This window comes from Triticum aestivum, chromosome 2D, assembly GCF_018294505.1.
Source record: "Triticum aestivum cultivar Chinese Spring chromosome 2D, IWGSC CS RefSeq v2.1, whole genome shotgun sequence".
Taxonomy (NCBI): Eukaryota; Viridiplantae; Streptophyta; class Magnoliopsida; order Poales; family Poaceae; genus Triticum; species Triticum aestivum.
This window is the reverse complement of record NC_057799.1, coordinates 422,384,302-422,405,080: the sequence shown is the minus strand read 5'-3', so window position 1 is coordinate 422,405,080 and position 20,779 is coordinate 422,384,302. Positions and strand designations below refer to the sequence as shown.

General features: G+C 43.9%; 3 protein-coding genes across 5 annotated transcripts; all 3 read left to right on the top strand.

The window, feature by feature from the left end:
- Positions 1-4,936: 4,936 nt before the first annotated feature.
- Positions 4,937-10,158, top strand: LOC123053566 (betaine aldehyde dehydrogenase). Its single transcript, XM_044477036.1, has 15 exons — positions 4,937-5,236; positions 5,377-5,519; positions 6,940-7,020; positions 7,105-7,253; positions 7,624-7,716; positions 7,795-7,918; positions 8,045-8,110; positions 8,249-8,318; positions 8,493-8,569; positions 8,653-8,766; positions 9,111-9,188; positions 9,267-9,418; positions 9,504-9,564; positions 9,669-9,775; positions 9,855-10,158. The coding sequence occupies exons 1-15, from the start codon at positions 5,122-5,124 to the stop codon at positions 9,943-9,945; spliced, it is 1,521 nt and encodes a 506-aa protein (XP_044332971.1). The 5' UTR covers positions 4,937-5,121; the 3' UTR covers positions 9,946-10,158.
- Positions 10,159-12,641: 2,483 nt separating this feature from the next.
- Positions 12,642-16,663, top strand: LOC123053565 (pentatricopeptide repeat-containing protein At4g39952, mitochondrial). 2 transcript variants are annotated; one of them, XM_044477034.1, is made up of 2 exons: positions 12,642-15,298; positions 15,649-16,663. In XM_044477034.1, exon 1 carries the CDS (start codon positions 12,694-12,696, stop codon positions 15,019-15,021), a length of 2,328 nt encoding a protein of 775 aa, XP_044332969.1. In that variant the 5' UTR covers positions 12,642-12,693; the 3' UTR covers positions 15,022-15,298; positions 15,649-16,663. The 2 variants fall into 2 exon arrangements, with proteins under 2 accessions (XP_044332969.1, XP_044332970.1); XM_044477035.1 differs by having other exon boundaries at positions 15,717-16,662.
- A 749-nt stretch (positions 16,664-17,412) lies between these two features.
- Positions 17,413-19,890, top strand: LOC123053564 (F-box protein At5g39250). Of its 2 annotated transcripts, none has more exons than XM_044477033.1 (2): positions 17,413-17,719; positions 18,938-19,890. In XM_044477033.1, the coding sequence occupies exon 2, from the start codon at positions 18,997-18,999 to the stop codon at positions 19,747-19,749; it is 753 nt and encodes a 250-aa protein (XP_044332968.1). In that variant the 5' UTR covers positions 17,413-17,719; positions 18,938-18,996; the 3' UTR covers positions 19,750-19,890. The 2 variants fall into 2 exon arrangements, with proteins under 2 accessions (XP_044332968.1, XP_044332967.1); XM_044477032.1 differs by having other exon boundaries at positions 18,909-19,890.
- The last annotated feature ends 889 nt before the right edge of the window (positions 19,891-20,779 follow it).

Genomic DNA, 20,779 nt, shown 5'->3' with positions numbered 1-20,779 from the left:
GTGTTCTTTCTTGATGATAAATCGCAGGTCCAAAAGATCTTCAAAAACTTCGCTAGGAAGGCCCAAAATCAATTTGAAGTGAAGATCAAGAAGGTTCGGAGCAACAACGGAACGGAGTTCAAGAACGCAAATGTGGATACCTTTCTTGACGAAGAAGGGATCTCACACGAATTCTCGGCTACGTACACGCCTCAACAAAGTGGAGTTGTTGAGAGGAAGAACCGGACTCTTATTGAGATGGCAAGAACGATGCTTGATGAGTACAAGACTCCAAAACACTTTTGGGCGGAAGCGGTTGAGACAGCTTGTCACGCAACAAATCACTTGTATCTTCACAAGCTACTCGGCAAGACGGCATATGAGCTCCTCACCGGTAACAAACCCCAAGTTGGATACTTTCGAGTATTCGGCTCAAAGTGCTACATTCTTAATAAGCATCATCGTTCTAAATTTGCTCCTAAATCTCATGAAGGTTTCCTACTTGGTTATGGCTCAAACTCTCACACTTACCGTGTCTACAACAATTTCACCCGAAAGGTTGAAGAGACGGTAGATGTGAAGTTTGATGAATCTAACGGCTCACAATTAGAGCAATTGCCAATTGATGTAGGAGACAAGACTTGTCTATTGGCAAGATCCGCCCAACAGAGGTAAAGGAGAGTACCTCGTCCGTCCAAGTGGAAGCTTCCACCTCACGACAAGGTGAACCAAGAGTCGACATGGAAGCATCCACGGGTGGGACACATCAAGATGAAGAAAACGAGGAAGTACACCAAGATGAACCTCATCAACCTCCTTCTCCACCACGACAAGAGAACGACAACGTCAACAATGAAGAAGGCCAAGAAGAAGGACAAGATGAAGAAGATGTTCCACCCCGACCCAAGCAAAAGCTCCCACGAGTTCGAGCAAGAGTCGCCAAAGACCATCCCGTCGAGCAAATCTACAATGATATCCAAACCGGGAGAATCACTCGCTCTAAAACTCGTTTGGCCAATTTTTGTGAACATTATTCATTCATCTCTAGCATTGAACCTATGAAGGTTGAAGAAGCATTGGAAGATTCGGATTGGACAAACGCCATGCATGAAGAGCTACACAACTTTGAGAGAAACCAACTGTGGACATTGGTCGAGAAGCCCGACAACAACCACAACATCATTGGTACCAAATGGGTGTTTCGCAACAAGCAAGATGAAGATGGACAAGTAGTTCGCAACAAAGCACGTCTCGTCGCCCAAGGCTACACTCAAGTCGAAGGTATGGACTATGGTGAGACATATGCCCCCGTTGCTAGAATTGAGTCCATTCGCATCTTACTTGCTTATGCTAATCACCATGATATCACCTTGTACCAAATGGACATTAAAAGTGCTTTTCTAAATGGTGAAATTGAGGAGGAAGTTTATGTTAAGCAACCTCCCGGCTTTGTCAATCCTAAGAAACCTAATCATGTTTACAAACTTCACAAAGCTCTTTATGGTCTTAAACAAGCTACTAGAGCGTGGTATAAATGCTTGACCAAGTTCCTTATTGAAAAAAGCTTTGAAATTGGAAAAATAGATTCTACTCTTTTTACTAAAAGGGTTAATGGAGAACTATTTGTGTGCCAAATTTATGTTGATGATATTATATTTGGTTCGACCAACCCTCATTTTAGTGAGAAGTTTGGAAAGCTAATGTCGGAGAAGTTTGAGATGTCTATGATGAGTGAACTCAAATTCTTTCTTGGTTTGCAAATCAAGCAAACTAAGGAAGGTACCTTTGTTTCTCAAACAAAGTACACCAAGGACTTATTCAAGAAGTTCAATATGCAGGAATGCAAAGGTATGAATACACCCATGCCTACTAGTGGACATCTTGATTTGACCAAAGATGGTGAACCGGTTGATCAAAAGGTTTACGGCTCTATGATTGGTTCATTGTTATATCTATGTGCCTCTCGTCCCGACATTATGCTAAGTGTGTGCATGTGTGCACAATATCAAGCGGCCCCTAAAGAATGTCATCTTAAGGTTGTGAAAAGGATAGTGAGGTACTTAATACATACACCAAATTTTGGCATTTGGTATCCTAAGAGGTCTTCTTTCGATCTTGTCGGCTACTCCGATTCGGACTATGCCGGAGACAAGGATAATAGAAAGTCCACTTCGGGTACTTGTCAATTTCTTGGTAGATCTCTTGTGTCTTGGTCCTCCAAGAAACAAAACTCGCTATCCTTATCCACCGCCGAAGCGGAATACATTGCTGCTAGTTCATGTTGTGCTCAATTACTTTGGATGACCCAAACTCTTAAGGATTATGGGATATATGTGAAACATGTTCCATTGCTTTGTGACAATAAAAGTGCTATTAAGATTGCTCATAATCCTGTGCAACATTCTCAAACTAAGCATATTGAAGTTCGTCATCATTTCATTCGAGATCATGTTGCTAAAGGGGACATTGATCTTAAGCATCTTCGCACTGATAAGCAATTGACGGATATATTCACCAAACCGCTTGATGAGAAAGTCTTTTGCCGTTTGAGAGGTGAATTGAACATCATTGATGCTTCAAACTTGGAGTAGGAACTCCATTTGGATACATGCAAGGCATGAGCCTTTGACCAATCCTTGATATTTCTTTCATGATGCTATTTATATGTCTTGGATATACTTGCACCCTTGCATGCTATCTAACCCTTGTAGGTACTTGGATGAATCTAAATCTATGAGATTGCAACTCACTCACATCTTGAGCAATCTCTACATCACCAAGTCTCTACACAATGCTGGTTGAAAACAAGGAACCATGAAACTCTTCAAACATATTCTTTGACAAATTCTACATTAAGTTTTATGATTGTCATTTTGGATACACAAGTGCTCTTCCTTGCAAAACTAACCCATGTAGGTAGATGAACTCAAATTCCAAGTGGTGCTCCCAACTCTTGATGAGCTACATCAACCTTGAGCAACCCACACAAGTTCAACTACATGATCAAGATCAACACCACCACCCAAGGTATGTTATTCCATCTTAGAGAAGCTTTACTCCAAGTCATGGGTCAAAGCAACTCAACATGATGAGAATACATCAAGATGCTTAAATGAAAAATGGTAACCCCATTTTGAGCTTAAACGATGAGTGTGACCTATGATCAAGTGCCCGCACTTGACTCCTAAGTCAATATACTCTAATATAGGTGACTTTGTCGCCGACCAATTCTAGATGAAGTTCTCTTGTGTTTCTCCATGCTCTTGCATTTGTCTCGTGCATATTTGTTTCCCCTTTCAAAAAAAACTTCATCTAGATTTCTTTTCTGTTTATTTTTGTTCTGCATTCCCTGCATCCAATTCATTGCAAATCCTTCAGTTAATTCCCTGCAAATCCTTGTGAGATCTTACTTGCCAAGTGAGCTGAGGTGACAAGTGTTTTCTCTGTGATGAACTCGGTCACACCGGTCTGTTGCTTTCGGTCCAACCGAATCCTTTCGGTGCAACCGAAGCACACAACTCGGTGCCACTGATCTCACTGCAGAAAAGACAACTTGCCACTTATTCCTGCATTCTTTTTGCTCCAGCTCCACTCAATTATTCTTGTCCTCTACCAGCATCACATTCAACATGCTGCTTTGCTCTATGACTCAAGGACCAAACCCATTTGTAACAAAAATCCAGAAGAGCCCTTCTTGGAAATTGATGTCAAAGGGGGGAGAGAGATCACATCAAAGCTTAATCACTTTGACAGGGGGAGAGAGTTCTTCAACAGGGAGAAAGAGGAATCACATCAAAGACCCCAGATGCTTGGTGTTCAAGAGGAGAGAAGTCACATGTCTTTAAGAGGGGAAAGACATGTTCATATTTGGTTGTTTGCATTTGCTCTGATTTTCTTTGCTCTAATTTTCCTCAAGGGCATGTTCAAGAGGAAAGAACCTGACGTTCCTATCAAGAAGATAAATAAGGGCATGTACAATGCATAGCCTCAAGGTGATGCCTCGCATGCCATGTAGGATCGGATATGACGTAAAGTAGGTTTCGATAGGGAAACGGGATCCTCTCCAGGAGGCGGGTGCTTGAAGAGAAAAAATATGGTCCGGTGACAAAAGCTGAAAAGATTGGCGTGAAAAGTAGAGATGCATGTGTACTAGAGTCTTTATTTTCTATTTTTTAATGAGGCCCACTAGTGACAGCTTGCATTGGGGAGAAAATAAATAAATGTAGATGCCTCAAATTACTTTTTATTATGGGGCATATATATCTATATGCCACCATTGTACATGCCCTTCCACCCACACGCTTTGCTCAGGAAAAAGTGATCCAATGACGTTGAATGTACCCTTTGCATCGGTCTCCTCTCACCATGTTACCCTGCCCTCCCCGGGAAGTGGGACTCGATCATTCCCATGGCATCGAACATCTGGCGCTGTGTGACACGGAGAAGAGAACAAAATCTCAAACCCTGCTGCACGTGAACGAGTTTATTTAGAACTTTGAACTAACAACAAAGACTAGCAGCTCCCGTGCGTGCGTGCGTGCATGCCCGCGCTTGAACTCGAATTTTTTGGGTACCCAAAATACTTTAAACATCAAAATCAAATATGAGAATCTTTTGCAGCAGTGCCTTGATCTGGTTTGGAACGACGATCCGCATGTGGTCTGTGCTCTGATGTCTGATCAGGCAGCCGCGCTGTAAAAGGCGACTGATCCTGAATGTTAGGTGGCGCTGGTAGTGATGACGGCGCCGACGGACTGGGACACCCACCCAACACGAGCAAAGCATATGTACGTGTGTGCCTTCCGCGCCACGCGCGAGTACACGACGCGCGCGCGCGACAACTTCGTCACGCCTCGGTGGGTCACAGAGAGGAAAAGAGACCCATCCCGGATGATCGGCACTAATTAATTCCGGGGCGAGAGGCGTGGAGGATAGCGACGCGGCCAACAGTTCCGGCTTGCGGGGCCGGCTGAGATCGCCGGGATCACGAGAAAACGTGCTCGCTCGCCCCCACCTAAAGGCAAAAGCAGCAGGAGCCAGCCACCGCAGCACAGCACTAGACCTCGCTCCGCCCCCATACTCCTACTCACCTCCTACTACGGCACCCAGCACGGTCATCCACCTCGCCGAAGCAGAGTAGCCATGGCCGCGCCCCCAGCGATCCCGCGCCGCGGCCTCTTCATCGGCGGCGGGTGGCGCGAGCCCACCCTGGGCCGCCGCATCCCCGTCATCAACCCGGCCACCGAGGACACCATCGGTTCGTTTCGCCGCCCCCCTCTGCACTTCCGCCACATCGTTTTCTATGTGCCGGGCGCTACCAGTACCACTCCTATGCTGTATCAGTACCGTACTGACTTCAGCTTGTTGGTTTGCTGTGTGGTTTGGTGATCGGTGAAGGCGACATCCCGGCAGCCACCGCGGAGGACGTCGAGCTCGCCGTCGCGGCGGCGCGGTCTGCGTTCTTGCTCGACGGTGGGAGCCGCTGGGCGCGTGCTTCCGGGGCGACGCGGGCCAAGTATCTGAACGCGATCGCTACTAAGGTGCCGATCTCTTATGTTTCTCTGAATCTGAGGCCAGCTTAATCTCCCTCGAGTTAGATGTACACATGTTCAGAAAAGTTAGATGCATACACGTAGTTGTCAGTTCCACTATCTCATTGCCCCGTGAGTGAACTTGGTTTCGGGTTCGGGAGCTGAAGGAAAGAATACCCTTAGTGCTGCACATTTCTGGTAGAAAAGTTTGATCTAGTCCGATTATACATCTTCATTGCATCATTTGAGCTCTATAACTGCTAGAAACGGTCGCTAGTAAGAAAAAACATCAGATCCTTGGGTTGATGGATCCTTTCATAAAAGTCTTAGGTTTGGTAGTTGTTTATCAATAAGTTACAACTTACAAGTATGTTCCGAAAAGAAGTTTGCCCCAAAAAAAGTTCCGAATAATCCAGAGGTGGAGGGTGCATACCTGGTTGATGGCTCCACTAATCCTCTGTATCATGTGGTTTGCGAAGATGATCCATTACGATGAATTAAATGTACCAACTTCAGTCTGTTTTCAAAGTAGGAATTCAAATTCAGCATCCAATCAAGATACTGAGGGATGGCACCCTCCTTCTCTTGGGAAACAGCAAATCCTGCTGAGATTTAGAGGCTGTTTGGTTGAAAACTAGTGGCGCCACATTTGTTTAGCCGCACTTGCGGCGCGCCACAGAGTGTGGCGTTGAAAATGAGCGCCGCAGAGTGTGGCGAGAAATCAACTGCAAAATACACTGCGCGTCTGTGGCGAGCCTAACTTTAGGAGGCAACCAAACGGCGGCCTAGGGAGCTGTGGCGCGCCGCACCTTTTGCGTGGCAAGGTGCGGCCGGCAACCAAACAGCCCCTTAAACTCCACACACTATACATTACTACACTTTGCACAATCACGCTGAACATTTGGCTGGTTGTTGAAAATTATCAGATTTGTTACTCTTTTTATTGTAAACTACATGACTGTTTTTTTTTACATATGTTGCAAGTATCGTAGGAGATAGTCTCACAGCATCATATGCAACAGAAAATTGTTCTTAATTTTGGCATGTTAGTCTGTCATACTCCGATACAAAAGCTTTAGCTCTAAGGAGTGGAATCTGGCAAGATGATAGATTTTTTCATTCAGAACATGGTGTTTCTGTTATAATGAAACCAATTTTGAAACTGTTGGACTGCACCAATTTCAAAGGTGAAGGCACTCTACATATAGATCTTTGCATTTGGCATCAATTTCATATATACATGTAGCATGCGTAAGATTTACCAAATTTGTGCTGTCTTGCTGCATCGAAATGGAAGACAGAGAGCTGGAATTTTTGTTAGCACGAGAGAGTTTCCTATGGTCACTGCTTTGAATAATGGATGTTTGTCTGTTAATTAGTATGTTTGTTACTGCCAGTAATTTTCTTGAAATATTGGATGCTGGGGCAGATTAAAGAAAAGATATCGTATCTGGCATTGCTGGAGACAGTTGATTCTGGAAAGCCCAAGGACGAAGCAGTTGCGGACATGGTATTTTCAATTATTCACGTTATAATCTTTAGTGTGTCTAAAGACGCTCCATGTTTTGTTTGATGATTTTCCATCCTATCTTAGGACGATGTCGCTGCATGCTTTGAGTTCTATGCTGGTCTGGCTGAAGCCTTAGATGGTAAACAACATGCGCCAATCTCTCTGCCCATGGAAGAATTCAAGACCTATGTTCTTAAAGAACCCATCGGGGTTGTTGGACTCATCACTCCCTGGTATATATTGCAACCATTTCTCCTGGATTTTGATCCACACTATATGTGGATATCATAGCATTTTTTTATAGGTTCACTTGTTATTTCTTCTTCTTAAGAGTTCTTAAGCTGTTGTCCTTGAGATTCCAAGGTCTTATAGTTCATGGCAGATCTTTTCTTCTTCCATGGTATTGAATATTAAATCTTATACGAGTACAGGCTAAACCACTGGTCATTTGTTTTACTTTTTAAATGGAAACAACAGGTCATTAATTAACAATCGAATTAAGATAATTCTGCATTGGTTGCCTGATCAATTTGGTAACTTGGTATCTTTGAAGTTAATAGTTCTAAACTTCTAATTACTTTGCTTTCTCTTGTGCAAATGAAGGAACTATCCTCTGTTGATGGCTACTTGGAAGGTTGCACCTGCCCTGGCTGCTGGGTGTACAGCTGTGTTAAAACCATCTGAGCTGGCTTCTCTGTAAGGCCCGATGCCTTTTAGTTAAGTCCAATCCTTCGAATTATTATTGTATCCATGACTATTTTTTTCCAAAAACAGAACTTGCTTAGAGCTCGGCGCAATATGTGAAGAGGTAGGACTGCCTTCAGGAGTTCTGAACATAATTACTGGTCTGGGCCCTGATGCTGGTGCTCCAATAGCTTCACATCCCCATGTGGATAAGGTCAGACCTATTCTTTGAATATGAATTGTCATATGCTCATGGATATACCAAGTTGTAATCTTATATGATCACCCTCAGTCTTCAAGCTTCTAAGCTTCTAAAATTATCTTTCGATCCTTTCTGTAGATTGCTTTTACAGGAAGTACCGCAACTGGTAAGACGATAATGACCGCTGCTGCTCAAATGGTTAAGGTGTGTTCTCTATATATTTCAGTTGCTAGAACTTGTGATGTTCTGTGCTTCGGCTAAAGAGCCGATGCAAGTAACCTGTGAATTAGGCATCTATGTTTCCTTTATTCTGATACTGTTGTGTATTATCTTCTTCAACAGCCTGTTTCATTAGAGCTTGGTGGCAAAAGTCCTCTTGTTATCTTTGATGATGTTGCTGACATTGACAAAGGTATCTTCCTCTCATGGATGTTGCACTATGCTCCTAATCCATTTTTTCCACTTTAACTCAGTTCATAATCTCTGGGTTATGGAAGAACAATTGCCAATTTTACATATTCCATTGATACTTGGTCTTAGCTAATTTGTGGATTGGTGTGCTGAAGTCTTGCTGAATTTGAAACAGCTGTTGAATGGGCCATGTTTGGTTGTTTTTTCAATAGTGGTCAAGTTTGCAGTGCAACTTCTCGTCTACTTCTCCATGTATGTATGCTCTCCTGGATTTTATTTTATTTGGAAAATCAGCCATTTTCTAATAGATGACATGAAGATCCACTCTTTCACAGGAGAAAATTGCAGAGCGATTTTTAGATAGACTAGTTGAATGGGCAAAGAACATAAAAATCTCAGACCCACTGGAAGAAGGTTGCAGGCTGGGTTCAGTCATCAGTAAAGGGCAGGTAACTCAAATGGAGCGTATTGCACTTTTGTAGCTTGGATGCAAATATGTACATTTTGGTAAACCTATTCACACTTTGGTGTGAAATTGAACTTAAAACCGATAATCCCTCTTCGAGATAACGGGGATGACCTGCAATGCAATAAATTGTTAACTGTTGACTTTCTCTTTTGCAACTACTCCCTCCGTCCCAAAATAAGTGACTCAGCTTTGTACTAACTTTAGTACAAAGTTGAGTCACTTATTTTGGGACGGAGGGAGTATTTAGCTTGTATATCCAGTTATGCTTTTGCAACCACCTTAGAGTTCCCTTACAATAGACAACCATTTCTTTTCTTATTTCAGTATGAAAAGATTAAGAAGTTCATCTCAACAGCAAGAAGTGAAGGTGCTACAATTTTGCATGGGGGTGACCGACCAAAGGTAAGCATTGATCACTACATTATATTACATGCTCTTGTCTCTCGGTTATTCATCCAAGCTACGTTTGTGAAATGGCAGCATCTCGGAAAAGGGTTCTTTATTGAACCTACTATTATAACAGACGTTAGCACATCAATGCAAATTTGGAGAGAGGAAGTCTTTGGACCAGTCATCTGTGTCAAAGTATTTAAGACAGAGAGCGAAGCCGTAGAGCTTGCAAATGATACCCAGTGAGTTAACTGATTTGCGCAAGCCTGAAGAAAAAACTTCCATGCTTATATCACTCCCTTGACTTCCCTACCATTTTATTTTCAGCTATGGCTTGGCTGGTGGTGTGATCTCTGATGATCTAGAGAGGTGTGAGCGCATTGCAAAGGTAGATTCAAGTTGAACTCTGAACATGCACGTAAATTTTGAATGTGTGATGAGATCGAAGTATTTGGTGAGCTGATAGGTAAACGTACAAACCCACACCTGCAGGTTATTCACTCGGGCATTGTTTGGATAAACTGCTCGCAACCGACTCTGGTTCAAGCTCCGTGGGGAGGGAACAAGCGTAGTGGTTTTGGCCGGGAGCTAGGAGAATGGTGAGTTGACTTCATGAGCGCTATGGTTCACAAACTGCAGCTAGTATCCTCTGAACCATCTTTGCTGTTTTGCTTTCAGGGGCCTCGAGAACTACCTGAGCGTGAAGCAAGTCACCAGGTACTGCAAAGATGAGCTATACGGATGGTACCAGCGCCCATCCAAGCTGTAGATGACTTGAGATGAGGCATTCATGTCATGAGAATGGAGCCTCGTTCACTGAAAAGGCGAGTTCTATCCTGGCTGGGACTTCTGTACAGTGCTTTCGCAATAAGCCATTATGTGGCAAACTTGGTTATGATAGTGTCATCGAGCCTGTGACAGATGCGGTTGGTCAAAAACTTGCTAAAGTAAAAAACGGCATTACGTTCTTCTGCTTTCGTTATATCTGTTTATGTTATTTCATTGCAATTTGTTGTTGATTGCTTACCAAGCTGTCCGCTTGGTTATATCTGTTTATGTTCTTTTGGTGAGAGTTCATGTGGTGCATTTCTGAGGCTCTCTTGTAAACCTCGGGTGGGAAATTTTTATGCCTATATAAACTCTTGGACCTACAACGTGAGAATGAGGGCTTCCAAGCTTTGGCGACCATCGACGGTAAATCAAAGGGGGGGCACTGCTAAATGCTAATTCATGTTGCTTCGATACATGGCGGTTGAGAGTCTCGGGGTGTTTGAGATATCTTGCGAGTATGGTGGTCGCTTTGGCTGGACATATGCTGCATCTGGTGGTTTTGGGCCTTGGCGCTCTTGTTTTGGGCCTCAGCGCTCGTGTGTCAGGCTTAGACGATGTGTTAAACCCTTCATCTAGCTCTAGGTCTTGTTTCTTTTGTGTTTGTATTTGATTTTTTCTTGGCTTTCCTTAATTAATCAAGATGTGTATTTGTTGTTTTCAGTAGTTCACAATATTTGTTGTTTTCTGGCACTCGTGTTATTTTTCTATGGTTATTAAATTCTTTTGGGATATTGCGGCCTTAAATAAAACTAATACAAAATATAATTAAGAAAATACCCCCCCCCCCCCCCCCCCCCCTCTCCTTGTATTATTCAGATTCCAGAAAGTGTTTGTCCAAGCTATAGTAGGTTGTTTAATAGTCGGATTTTGTTGTTATCAAACTCATCGAGCGGAGGCAACATGGCTGCACCGACGGAGGTGAACTCAAGCGGAGCCAGAGGCGATGACAACACGTGGATGTTGCCGGTATGGCGGAGATGACCCTGGATCGAGTGAGAAGAGGCGACGACAGGGTGTGGGGAGGAATTATAGTTTGTGCCTCCTTCGGTTCATGGGAATAGAAATGTTATAGAAAATTAGATGACATGTATGTTAATTTCTATAGAGAAAGAAAAGTCACTATGGATCTCATAGGAATAAACTTTTTCATTGGGTCTAGGCTAATATTTTTTTTAGAAAGATTGGTTCCTATCCTACGATAGAAATAGGAATCACTCATACAAACCAAAATGGCTCGAAAGGATGAACCAACCTATGATAGGATTGTTAGGAGGACAGTGGTATCCAGCCTAGTAGGGTTCAAGTGCTAGACGGTGCTCGCATTATTCATGGATTTATTTCAGGCCTTCGACGATGTTCATTCAGTGGAAGGAGACATTCCCGTCGACTACGAGGCGTCTGTGGTGACTTCATAAAATCTCAAGATGCTATGCCAACTCAGTCTCTCAGAGGTGTTCATAGGAGCAGTGTATATGTTTGTGTATGTGAGCGATTTCGATTGCACCATGTTAAGAAAATGGCTCCAAAGGAGATTTTGCTACAAAATTTCTATCCTCTAGATTTAAAAAAAAAATCCTCTATCCAAAGGAAGACTTAGGATTGAAGTTCGATTGAAAGGTGTATCACCGGAGCCTAGGGGGCTTGGATGAATTGTCATACCCGGAAGCGTCTCCGAAAAAGCTTGGCAAAGAATAATGGTTCTATAAGTTCGAAATAGTCATTTTAGAGTAGGCAATGGCCGCTTTCTTTGTTACGATTCAACCCCGGAGCTCAGCTCGGGATAGATCCTCTAAACAATGTTCGCTGCCTCGAGATGTGCTCATTGACAACCAAAGTAGCAACCACAACATCATCATCGTCGGACAATTCTTCGGGCAATGATGAACATATGATGTTGTAAAAAAACTAATCCGAGCTATTGGCCATGAACCTTCAAAGTAATGAATCCATACCTTACTAGACAGCGGCGGGCATGGACAAGCCTCAGTCGGGCCGAGCAAACGGCTGAACACCTTGCGTGGACGAGTCGCCGCCGGTGAATGGCACGTCGATGGAGACTGAGGCAGCAGTGCTGTCGAACCCCGCATCCTCCGGCGGTGACCTCGGAGGTAGGGGTATGCCGAGGGCTGGCGGCGACCCTGGCAGGCGGGCCTTGTACTACTTCGTCGGCGACAAGAAGCGACCACAACGACGGCAGAGTGGACGTCGATGGATGCGGTGTCGGTGGGGCCGTTGGTGGATGCGGCGGCGGGGGCTAGGGCGGTGGCGAAGAGGCAGGAAGCCGGGCGACGGTGACGATGGTGAAGAGGCCGAGGGTGGTGGGTGGGGAAGAATGGCATGTGTGCTACCGACAGACGGGCCAGAGGAGGACACCGTGGGCGTCCATGATGCAAATCCAACCCAAATTTTAAGCTGAAAATGGGTCCAAACGGACAGCAAAACAGGCGCGTCTATTTGTGTCAGCGCGTTGGACCGTGTTTTTGATCAGCACAGACCCAAACCGAGGAGGGCGGACCAGACACGTCGGCGCGTTGGAGTTGCCCTCAGAAGAGAGCTCTGGTGAGCGAAGGTCGAAGAAACAGATGAGCTCAATCCAACGGTTCGGCCAAATCAATTGAGTTCGAACACAGGCGACTGCCCATATTTTCAACTGATCAACGAGTTTGAACAAGCAAACGGCAAACCGATGCCGCCTTCTCTCCCTCTTCTCACCCCGACGAGTCTGGGCCTCCTCTACCGCTTCCTAGCCTCGCCGTCCTCGGCGCCCCCGCCGCTGCCCGTGCTCCTCCGCCTGCACGCTCTCGCTGCCACCTCGGGCCTCTGTTCCCGCCCAGACTTCGCCGCCAAGCTCGTCTCCGCCTACTCCACCTCCGGCCGCCCCGGCCTCGCCGCCCTCGCCTTCTCCGCCTCCCCCTGTCCCGACACCTTCCTCTGGAACTCCCTCCTCCGCTCCCACCATTGCGCCTCCGACTTCGCCTCCGCGCTCTCCGCTCACCGCCGCATGTGCGCCTCTGGCGCGCGGCCCTCCCGGTTCACCGCGCCCATCGCCGCCTCCGCGGCCGCCGAGCTCGCGGCCCTCCCGGTCGGTTCCTCCGTGCATGCCTACTCCGTCAAGCTCGGCCTCCTGGTAGGCGATGGTTCCCTCGCGGTCTCGTCGTCGCTGGTGTACATGTATGCCAGGTGCGGCTGCATTGACGACGCTATGAAGCTGTTCGACGAAATGGCTGAGAGGGACGTCATCACGTGGACCGCGGTGGTCTCTGGGTGCGTTAGGAATGACGAGTGTGAGAAGGGGATGAGATACTTGGTGCAGATGGTTAGGCTAGCGGGTGATGGCGGCGCGAGGCCAAATTCACGGACAATGGAGAGTGGGTTGGAGGCTTGTGGAGTGCTAGGCGAGCTGTCTGCTGGGAGATGCTTGCACGGGTACACGGTGAAGGAAGGGATTGGAGATTGTGCGTTGGTGGTTTCCGCACTTTTCTCAATGTACTCAAAGTGCGATAGGACTGAGGATGCATGTGTTTTATTCCCGGAGTTGCCAGAAAAAGATGTGGTCACCTGGACTAGCTTGATTGGAACCTATTGTAGGAGAGGACTTGATAGGGAGGCCGTGGAGTTGTTCCAGGAGATGGAGGTGTCTGGTCTGCAGCCAGATGAAGTTCTTGTTAGCTGTGTACTTTCAGGGTTAGGGAACAGTGGGAATGTGCGTAGGGGGAAGGCATTTCATGCAGCTATAATTAAGAGAAACTCTGGAGACAATTTGTTGGTTGCCAATGCTTTGATTTCAATGTACGGGAAACTTGAGTTGGTAGATGCTGCAGGCAAAGTTTTTGGAATTTTGCATCAACGAGATGCAGAATCATGGAGTTTGATGGTTGTATTATACTGCAAAGCTGGACTTGATGTCAAATGCTTGGAGTTGTGCCGAGAAATGCATTGTAGAGATCATGATGAATTTTTGTGTGATATCAACAGCTTGGTTTCCACAATCTCTTCTTGTTCACGGCTAGGAAAACTGCGGTTAGGTCAATCAGCTCATTGTTTTTCGATCAAGTGCTTGCTTGATGAAATTTCAGTTGCCAATGCATTAATTGGCATGTATGGAAGGTGTGGGAAATTTGACCTTGCATACAAAATATTTGGTGTGGCCAAAGTGAGGAGGGATGTTGTCACCTGGAATGCACTCCTATCCAGCTATTCACATCTAGGACATTCAAATGATGCCCTGTCACTATATGATCAGATGCTCACTGAAGGTGTCCAACCAAACTCTGCAACCTTGATTACTGTCATTTCAGCTTGTGCAAATTTGGCTGCACTGGAACATGGTGAACTGATACATTCTTATGTGAAAGATATGGGGTTGGAATCTGATGTATCTATTAGTACATCACTTGTTGACATGTATACTAAATGTGGGCAGCTGGGAATTGCAAGAGGAATTTTTGATTCTATGCTCGTACGGGATGTTGTTACATGGAATGTGATGATAGCAGGCTATGGGATGCATGGCGATGTGAAGCAAGCACTGCAGTTATTTAGTGAGATGGAGAGAGGAACTATTAAGCCTAACAGCGTCACTTTTCTTGCCATTCTGTCTGCTTGCTGCCATGCAGGGTATGTTGATGAGGGCAGGAAGCTGTTCATCAGAATGGGGGAATACTGCCTTGAACCTAACCTGAAGCATTACGCATGTATGGTGGATCTCCTAGGGAAATCTGGGCATCTTCAAGAAGCAGAAGATATGATTTTGGCTATGCCAATACAACCTGATGGTGGGGTATGGGGGACTTTGCTTAGTGCCTGCAAAATGCATGACAATTTCGAGATGGGGTTAAGAGTTGCAAAGAAGGCTTTTGCTTCTGACCCAGGAAATGATGGGTACTATATTTTAATGTCCAATTCATATGGCAGTGCTGAAAAATGGGAAGAGATAGAGAGACTGAGGGACACGATGAAGAATCATGGAGTGGAAAAAGGTGTGGGCTGGAGTGCGGTTGATATTTGGGTGTGAGTTAACAGTTATGGCATAACTACAGCCGAGACTATAGAAGGGTAAATAACTAATTGACCGCATTAGCTCATTTACATAAATTCTGGAATCAGCTTTAGAGAATATAATGACCGGCTGACTGCTACCGGTGCAAATGGTTAAGGTCTGTTGCAAGAGCCAAGAAGTTTGTGAATTATGCATCCATTGTGCATTTATCTTCTTCAATAGTCCGTCTCATTAGAGCGTGGCGGCAAAAGTCCTCTTATTATCCGAGGTGATGTTGCTAATATTGGCAAAGGTATCTCCCTCCCTTGGATGCCGTATTATGCTCCTAATCCATTTAGTTCCATTTAAACTTATAGTCCATAATTCTTTGGGTTATTGAAAAACAATGTTGATTATACATTTATGCATAATTAGTACCCCCTCCGTCCCATAATATAAGATCTTATTACATCCAATATGTGAGTATATTGGATGTAATAAGATCTTATATTATGGGACGGACGGGGTATTAGCTAATTGCATAGTGCTGTAATAAATTCTTGCTGAATTTAAAACAGATGTTGAGTGGGCCATGTTTGTCTGTTTTGTGAATGCCATTCAAGTTCGCACTGCAACTTCTCATTCACTTCTCCATGTATCTAGGTCCTCCTGGCTGTTTTGGACATCATGCTATTTTCTAATACATGACATGATGATTCACACTTCTGCAGAAGAAAATTGTCTAGCGAATTTCATGTAGGCCATTTGGATGAGCAAAAGTGTATGAAAAATGTTCAGAACCACTGGAAGAAGATAGCAGGTAACTCAATTGGAACCTATTCCACTTTTGGAGTTTGCTTGCAAATGTGTATATCTGGAACTATTTTTGCGCATACGACATTACTCCCCGCCTCCTCAAGCAGCTCGTCTTTGAGCTGAAAATCCTGGATCTTTTCTTTCTATTGTACCAAAAATTCTGAACACCACTTGCTACTGTGCCCCAAGACTTCATTTGCCTCAGGATTATCTGAACGTGATAAATCAACGCTAATGCTGGTGGCGCATCTGGTGGATCAACATGGAAGCGCTTCAAAAGACTCGCATGAAAAAGATTGTGAATATGAACCCGTGCTGGAACGCCCAGTTTATATGCTATTGTCCCCACACGGCCCATAAATACAACAAATTGACTGGAGTTAACCTACATCTAAAGAGACATCATTGGTTTTGTAAAACAGAGTGTATAGTGGTCTAGCTGGATCAGAACTCGTTCATTAGTGACATCAATTGCTCATTTACATAGAGCCTGATTCAGCTTTGGGAATGATGCATGTAAGTTTCTTCACATTTTATAATGGTTCGATCCTAAAGGCTATGCCCGTAAAGGAAGTAAACACTTCTTGGGGAAAATGCCCCTCATTGATTTATTGTCTCATCCATATGTAATACAAGAGGTAATTCTTCATGGTTCAGCCAAGGTGGATGGCATGCTTACTGAATACTGATACGTTTGCATCATAGCACTGAGCCCATGCCGCTGGATCGTGATCAGTCACGAGATCTTTTGCCATGATCACAAGAACTGTTATGATGCTCCAACTGTTAATGTCAAAGCACCGTACAAACGTGAAGATGTACGCCCCACAACTCACTATTCCATGTTTACTTAGAAACTACTTCCTCCGTTCCTAAATATTTGTCTTTCTAGAGATTTCAATAAGTGACTACATACGGAGCAAAATGAGTGAATCTACACTCTAGAGTATGTCTATATACATCCATATATGGTAGTCCATTTGAAATCTTTAAAAAGACAAATATTTAGGAACGGAGGGAGTAGTTGTTCTTCTTCCACCATCTCTTGCATGCGGGCCAGCGCATCAGCGGACTTTTTTTGTTTGTCGGGGCTTTTTTCCCTTCTACTGATTTTCGGAGTTTTTTTCATTTGTTTCTTTACTTTTTTTCCTTTTTTTTCTTTCTTTTACCTGTTTATAAATTCATGAATATTTTAAAATTCATGTTTATTTCTAAATTTGTGATTTTTTTAAATTCAGACATTTTAAAAAGATACCATTTTTAAAAATAAATTCCTCAACATTTTTCAAATTTCATGAACTTTTTAAAACTTAAGAACATTTTTTGAATCTCTGGACATTTTTGTATCAATAATATAGGTTTAAAATCTGTTATTTATCTTCAATAATATATTTTTAATCTGTTGAAGAGGAAAAATAGAGGAGAAAATCAGGAGTAACAGCATTTTTTTTTTTAGGATAACGGGTGCTTGTTGGGTGCAGCCGAGAGCAAGGAATGACAGTGCCTGGCGCGCCTGCCAACTTCCGAATGGAGGACTCGACTCGATTTTTGGGCTTCAGATATGTGTGGGCGGCGGGCGCGTTACATACACACAAATCTGACCCATCGGCGCATACGGCCCAACCCACATGTGACAGCCTGGCTTCGGGATACCCCTGGTTTCTCCGACCGACACCGAGCACCCCCGGGTCCCCATTCCTCTCCCATTCCCAGGCACCGATCCTGCTCCTTCCTCTGGGTGTTTGTCTATGGGCGAATCTCTCCGGCAACGGCGACCTCTCTTCCCCTGCGCGTCCCTCTTCCGACGTTGCCACTCCGTCGTCCATCGCTACCAGATCGACGACCGCCCCTTCATCCTCTCCGGTCTCTGCAGATCTACGCCGGCGGCCCGCCTTACCGACGGTTCTTCCTAGCCACGGTGGGTTCCTTTACTTTCCTTTCTCTACACCCCCTTATTTTTTGTTCACGGCATAACCCCCGAATCCGGACAACCGCTGACCCCGTGGCTAGTAGGCAAAACAAGTAAAATTCCGTTGAACGTTCGATTTTTCTGTTGTATATTAGATTTGAGAAGTTGGCAATATGTTCTCTCCTTCCGAATGCTAGATGTTTCATTACCTCACTGGTTGTTGGGGGCAATCAATTGTAGGTTTCATTTTTCATGTTTTGCGATTATATATCAGTTTAGCATAAACTTGTACAGCTAGAATTATTGTGCTCATGTCGTATATATAGTACGTACAGTACTGGTTACAATATTTTCGATTGGCTTTCACTCAAGAAAGATTGGAGTGGTTAACGATAAATGAATGCGTTGGAGATCAACAACATGTACGTGATGCATTATCAATAAAGAGTTGGGGTGTCATAGTTCGGTTTGTGCTTTTGAGTAAATATGTTCTTATGCCAGACTGCAGATCAAAGCTGAAAATGGGATATATTTGAAATAATTATTCTATGCCTAAAAAGGGAACGTTTTGTTTCGTGAGAATGTGCTTTCTTGAACTCCAGAGGTTTGGTGTTCCTTAATAAGTATATTGATCAACAACACAAATAGGACCATGTTTTGCTGTGAAGTTGAACATCTACCCTTGAAGGCACCATAGTCAATGCTTATTGTGGTATTGTGTCAAATCAGTTTGATCATAGCAACTACTCGTGGTAATCGGTTGGATCATTTGGTTGTGACTCAGAAACAAATGTAGTTTCCATTACTGCCGGTATTATTTGAAAGCTTATTTGTTAATCAAATTGATCATTTATTTCGTCTATCATTCTTGTGTAGTTCACACTCCCAACTACAACAGACATCACATTTCCAAATTATTATTGATCTGGAAGATGGAAGCTATTTTTTTATGGACTACCCCCTCCGTCCCATAATGTAAGATCGTTTTGCAAGCTGTTTTAGCTTGCAAAACGATCTTATATTGTGGGATGGATGGAGTATGTTCTAGCAATAGCCATTAGTCTAGGTATACTCTTCTACGTTTATCATCCTTGCAGATTCAGATTATAGTGAATTAAAGATAGCAGTAGTCGTGCTACTTGAGTTTTTGACTGGGCATGAATTGATCAGTATTTGTTTAACCATCTCTTATTAATAGGCACTTCTGGTTCACTCTTTGGTTTCTAGCTGAAGTCCCATCCTAGAGGGGTAGAGGCATTCCATTTCCTTCAGTTCAGTGATTGAGAATGGAAAATGGATTTCCTGGCGAAGTTCTGAAGGCTGTTTTCCCTCTACTGGATGGTAAAGACTTGGTCTTTTGCATGCTTGTATGCCGCCAATGGTGCGAAATTGCAAAGGATGATTACTTCTGGAAATGCATCTGCTCACGGAAATGGCCTTCCATCTGCAAGCAGCCTCCTTCTGACACAAACTTCCAAAAGCTCTATTTAACATTCTCCAAGCCACGGAAGACAGTACACCTTCCTGTACCTAAGCTCACTTTTGAGGATCTGGTGTTTTACATTGACATGTGGCTTGAGGGATCACTAATCTTCTCTCAAGCAGTTTCAGGCTGCATCCTTCGAGCAGGTTTACAGAACACACCTGGCGGCATACCAGATGTACTTGTTGCACATCTGAATGCCGCAGACTGCATTTTGATGATGGAAGTCAAACCCAAGCTGACAGTCCCTATGGGGCCAGCCATCACCGTGTCTGTTCTTGCCCACCGCAAGGACACCAACAAGATGACTTGCATAATCAATACGTCGAGTTTTGATTACATTGACAGCAATGCAGCACGGGCGTTGGCATATGAATATCTCAGGTTTTCGCCCAGACACCCTTTCATATCAGACATCCGGGCCTGGATGTCCTTGCTTTTCCTGTATAAAGGAACAAACTCTATAGAGGTATTTGGTATTGAACTAGATTTTTGTGATGCGGCAAGGTCCGAGCCTGAGATCTTGTGGCTCTTAGACATGCTTGATTGGAAATAGAAGCTACTCTTTAGTTGTGATTTGAGCCTTTGAGGCATGTAAAGAATGTTCATGATATGTTGATCATCTACTGTTGTATTACTGAAATATATGCTTTAAGATGTTGGAATAAAATGGCGATGTGAGCCCATTGATTTTCTATACCGTTCATGATTTGGTATCGACTGATTTAGCCAGCAAGGTGTTGAAGACTGCCTTTTGGCCCATAGTAGATTTGGTTTCTATGGATAATTGCTTGTGCTAAATCAACAACAATTAATATGGATCGGAGGGAGTATATTATATTAGCCTGCTATTGTGTGCCCATCATTTGTTCATTGGTGCATTCAAATTTTCGCGAGTTTTTTAGCCTGGCATTTCATTGTTGTTGTTTTTTGACTTTGGCAAGGATTTCTAGCTTAGTATATTTGCTATTTCTCGTGAAATTTGGTGGAGAGGGGAGGAGCGGGAGCGTTAGGAGTGTTGTTCCCTTTCTAGGGAGCTTACAAAAACTCTAGCAGAGTTGCACTCTTCAAAACACTCCCATCAAATTTGGGAGTGTGCGAGACAGATGTACAAAATCAGAGTCACAATGTCTTGGCCTACAAAATGGTCTTTTCTCTTCTTTTCGTTCACACATTTGGATTAAACGTTTCATATCATTTCGAAAGCATCATGCACACAATTTTTAAACAAAATTGCATGAATAGAAGACAAAACATTATGCACATTCAACATGTACAAATCACATATCCCCGACGACTCCCCCATTCTTTGCACCGTCCTTTCCCCGGTATGTGCATAGTTGTAGGATCGAAAGTATGTCTAAAGGGGGTTGGGGGGGGGGTGTGATTAGACTACTTGACCAAATAAGACATAACATTTTTTTTGCAATTTTAGTTATGGACAAATTTTAGCAACTATGACAAGTCAAGCAACACCCTACACATGCAATTCTAAGAGTATAGCAGCGGAAAGTAAGACACTGCACATGTAAGTAAAGAAAGGGTTTGGAGAAGGCAAACGCAACGGGGACACGAAGATTTTTGGC

Coding starts and splice junctions, on each gene's coding strand:
- LOC123053566 (XM_044477036.1), top strand. CDS start 5,122: ATGGCCGCGCCCCCAGCGATCCCGCGCCGCGGCCTCTTCATCGGCGGC. Junction 7,021..7,104: donor ACGAAGCAGTTGCGGACATG/GTATTTTCAATT, acceptor ATCCTATCTTAG/GACGATGTCGCTGCATGCTT. Junction 7,919..8,044: donor CACATCCCCATGTGGATAAG/GTCAGACCTATT, acceptor TCCTTTCTGTAG/ATTGCTTTTACAGGAAGTAC.
- LOC123053565 (XM_044477034.1), top strand. CDS start 12,694: ATGCCGCCTTCTCTCCCTCTTCTCACCCCGACGAGTCTGGGCCTCCTC.
- LOC123053564 (XM_044477033.1), top strand. CDS start 18,997: ATGGAAAATGGATTTCCTGGCGAAGTTCTGAAGGCTGTTTTCCCTCTA.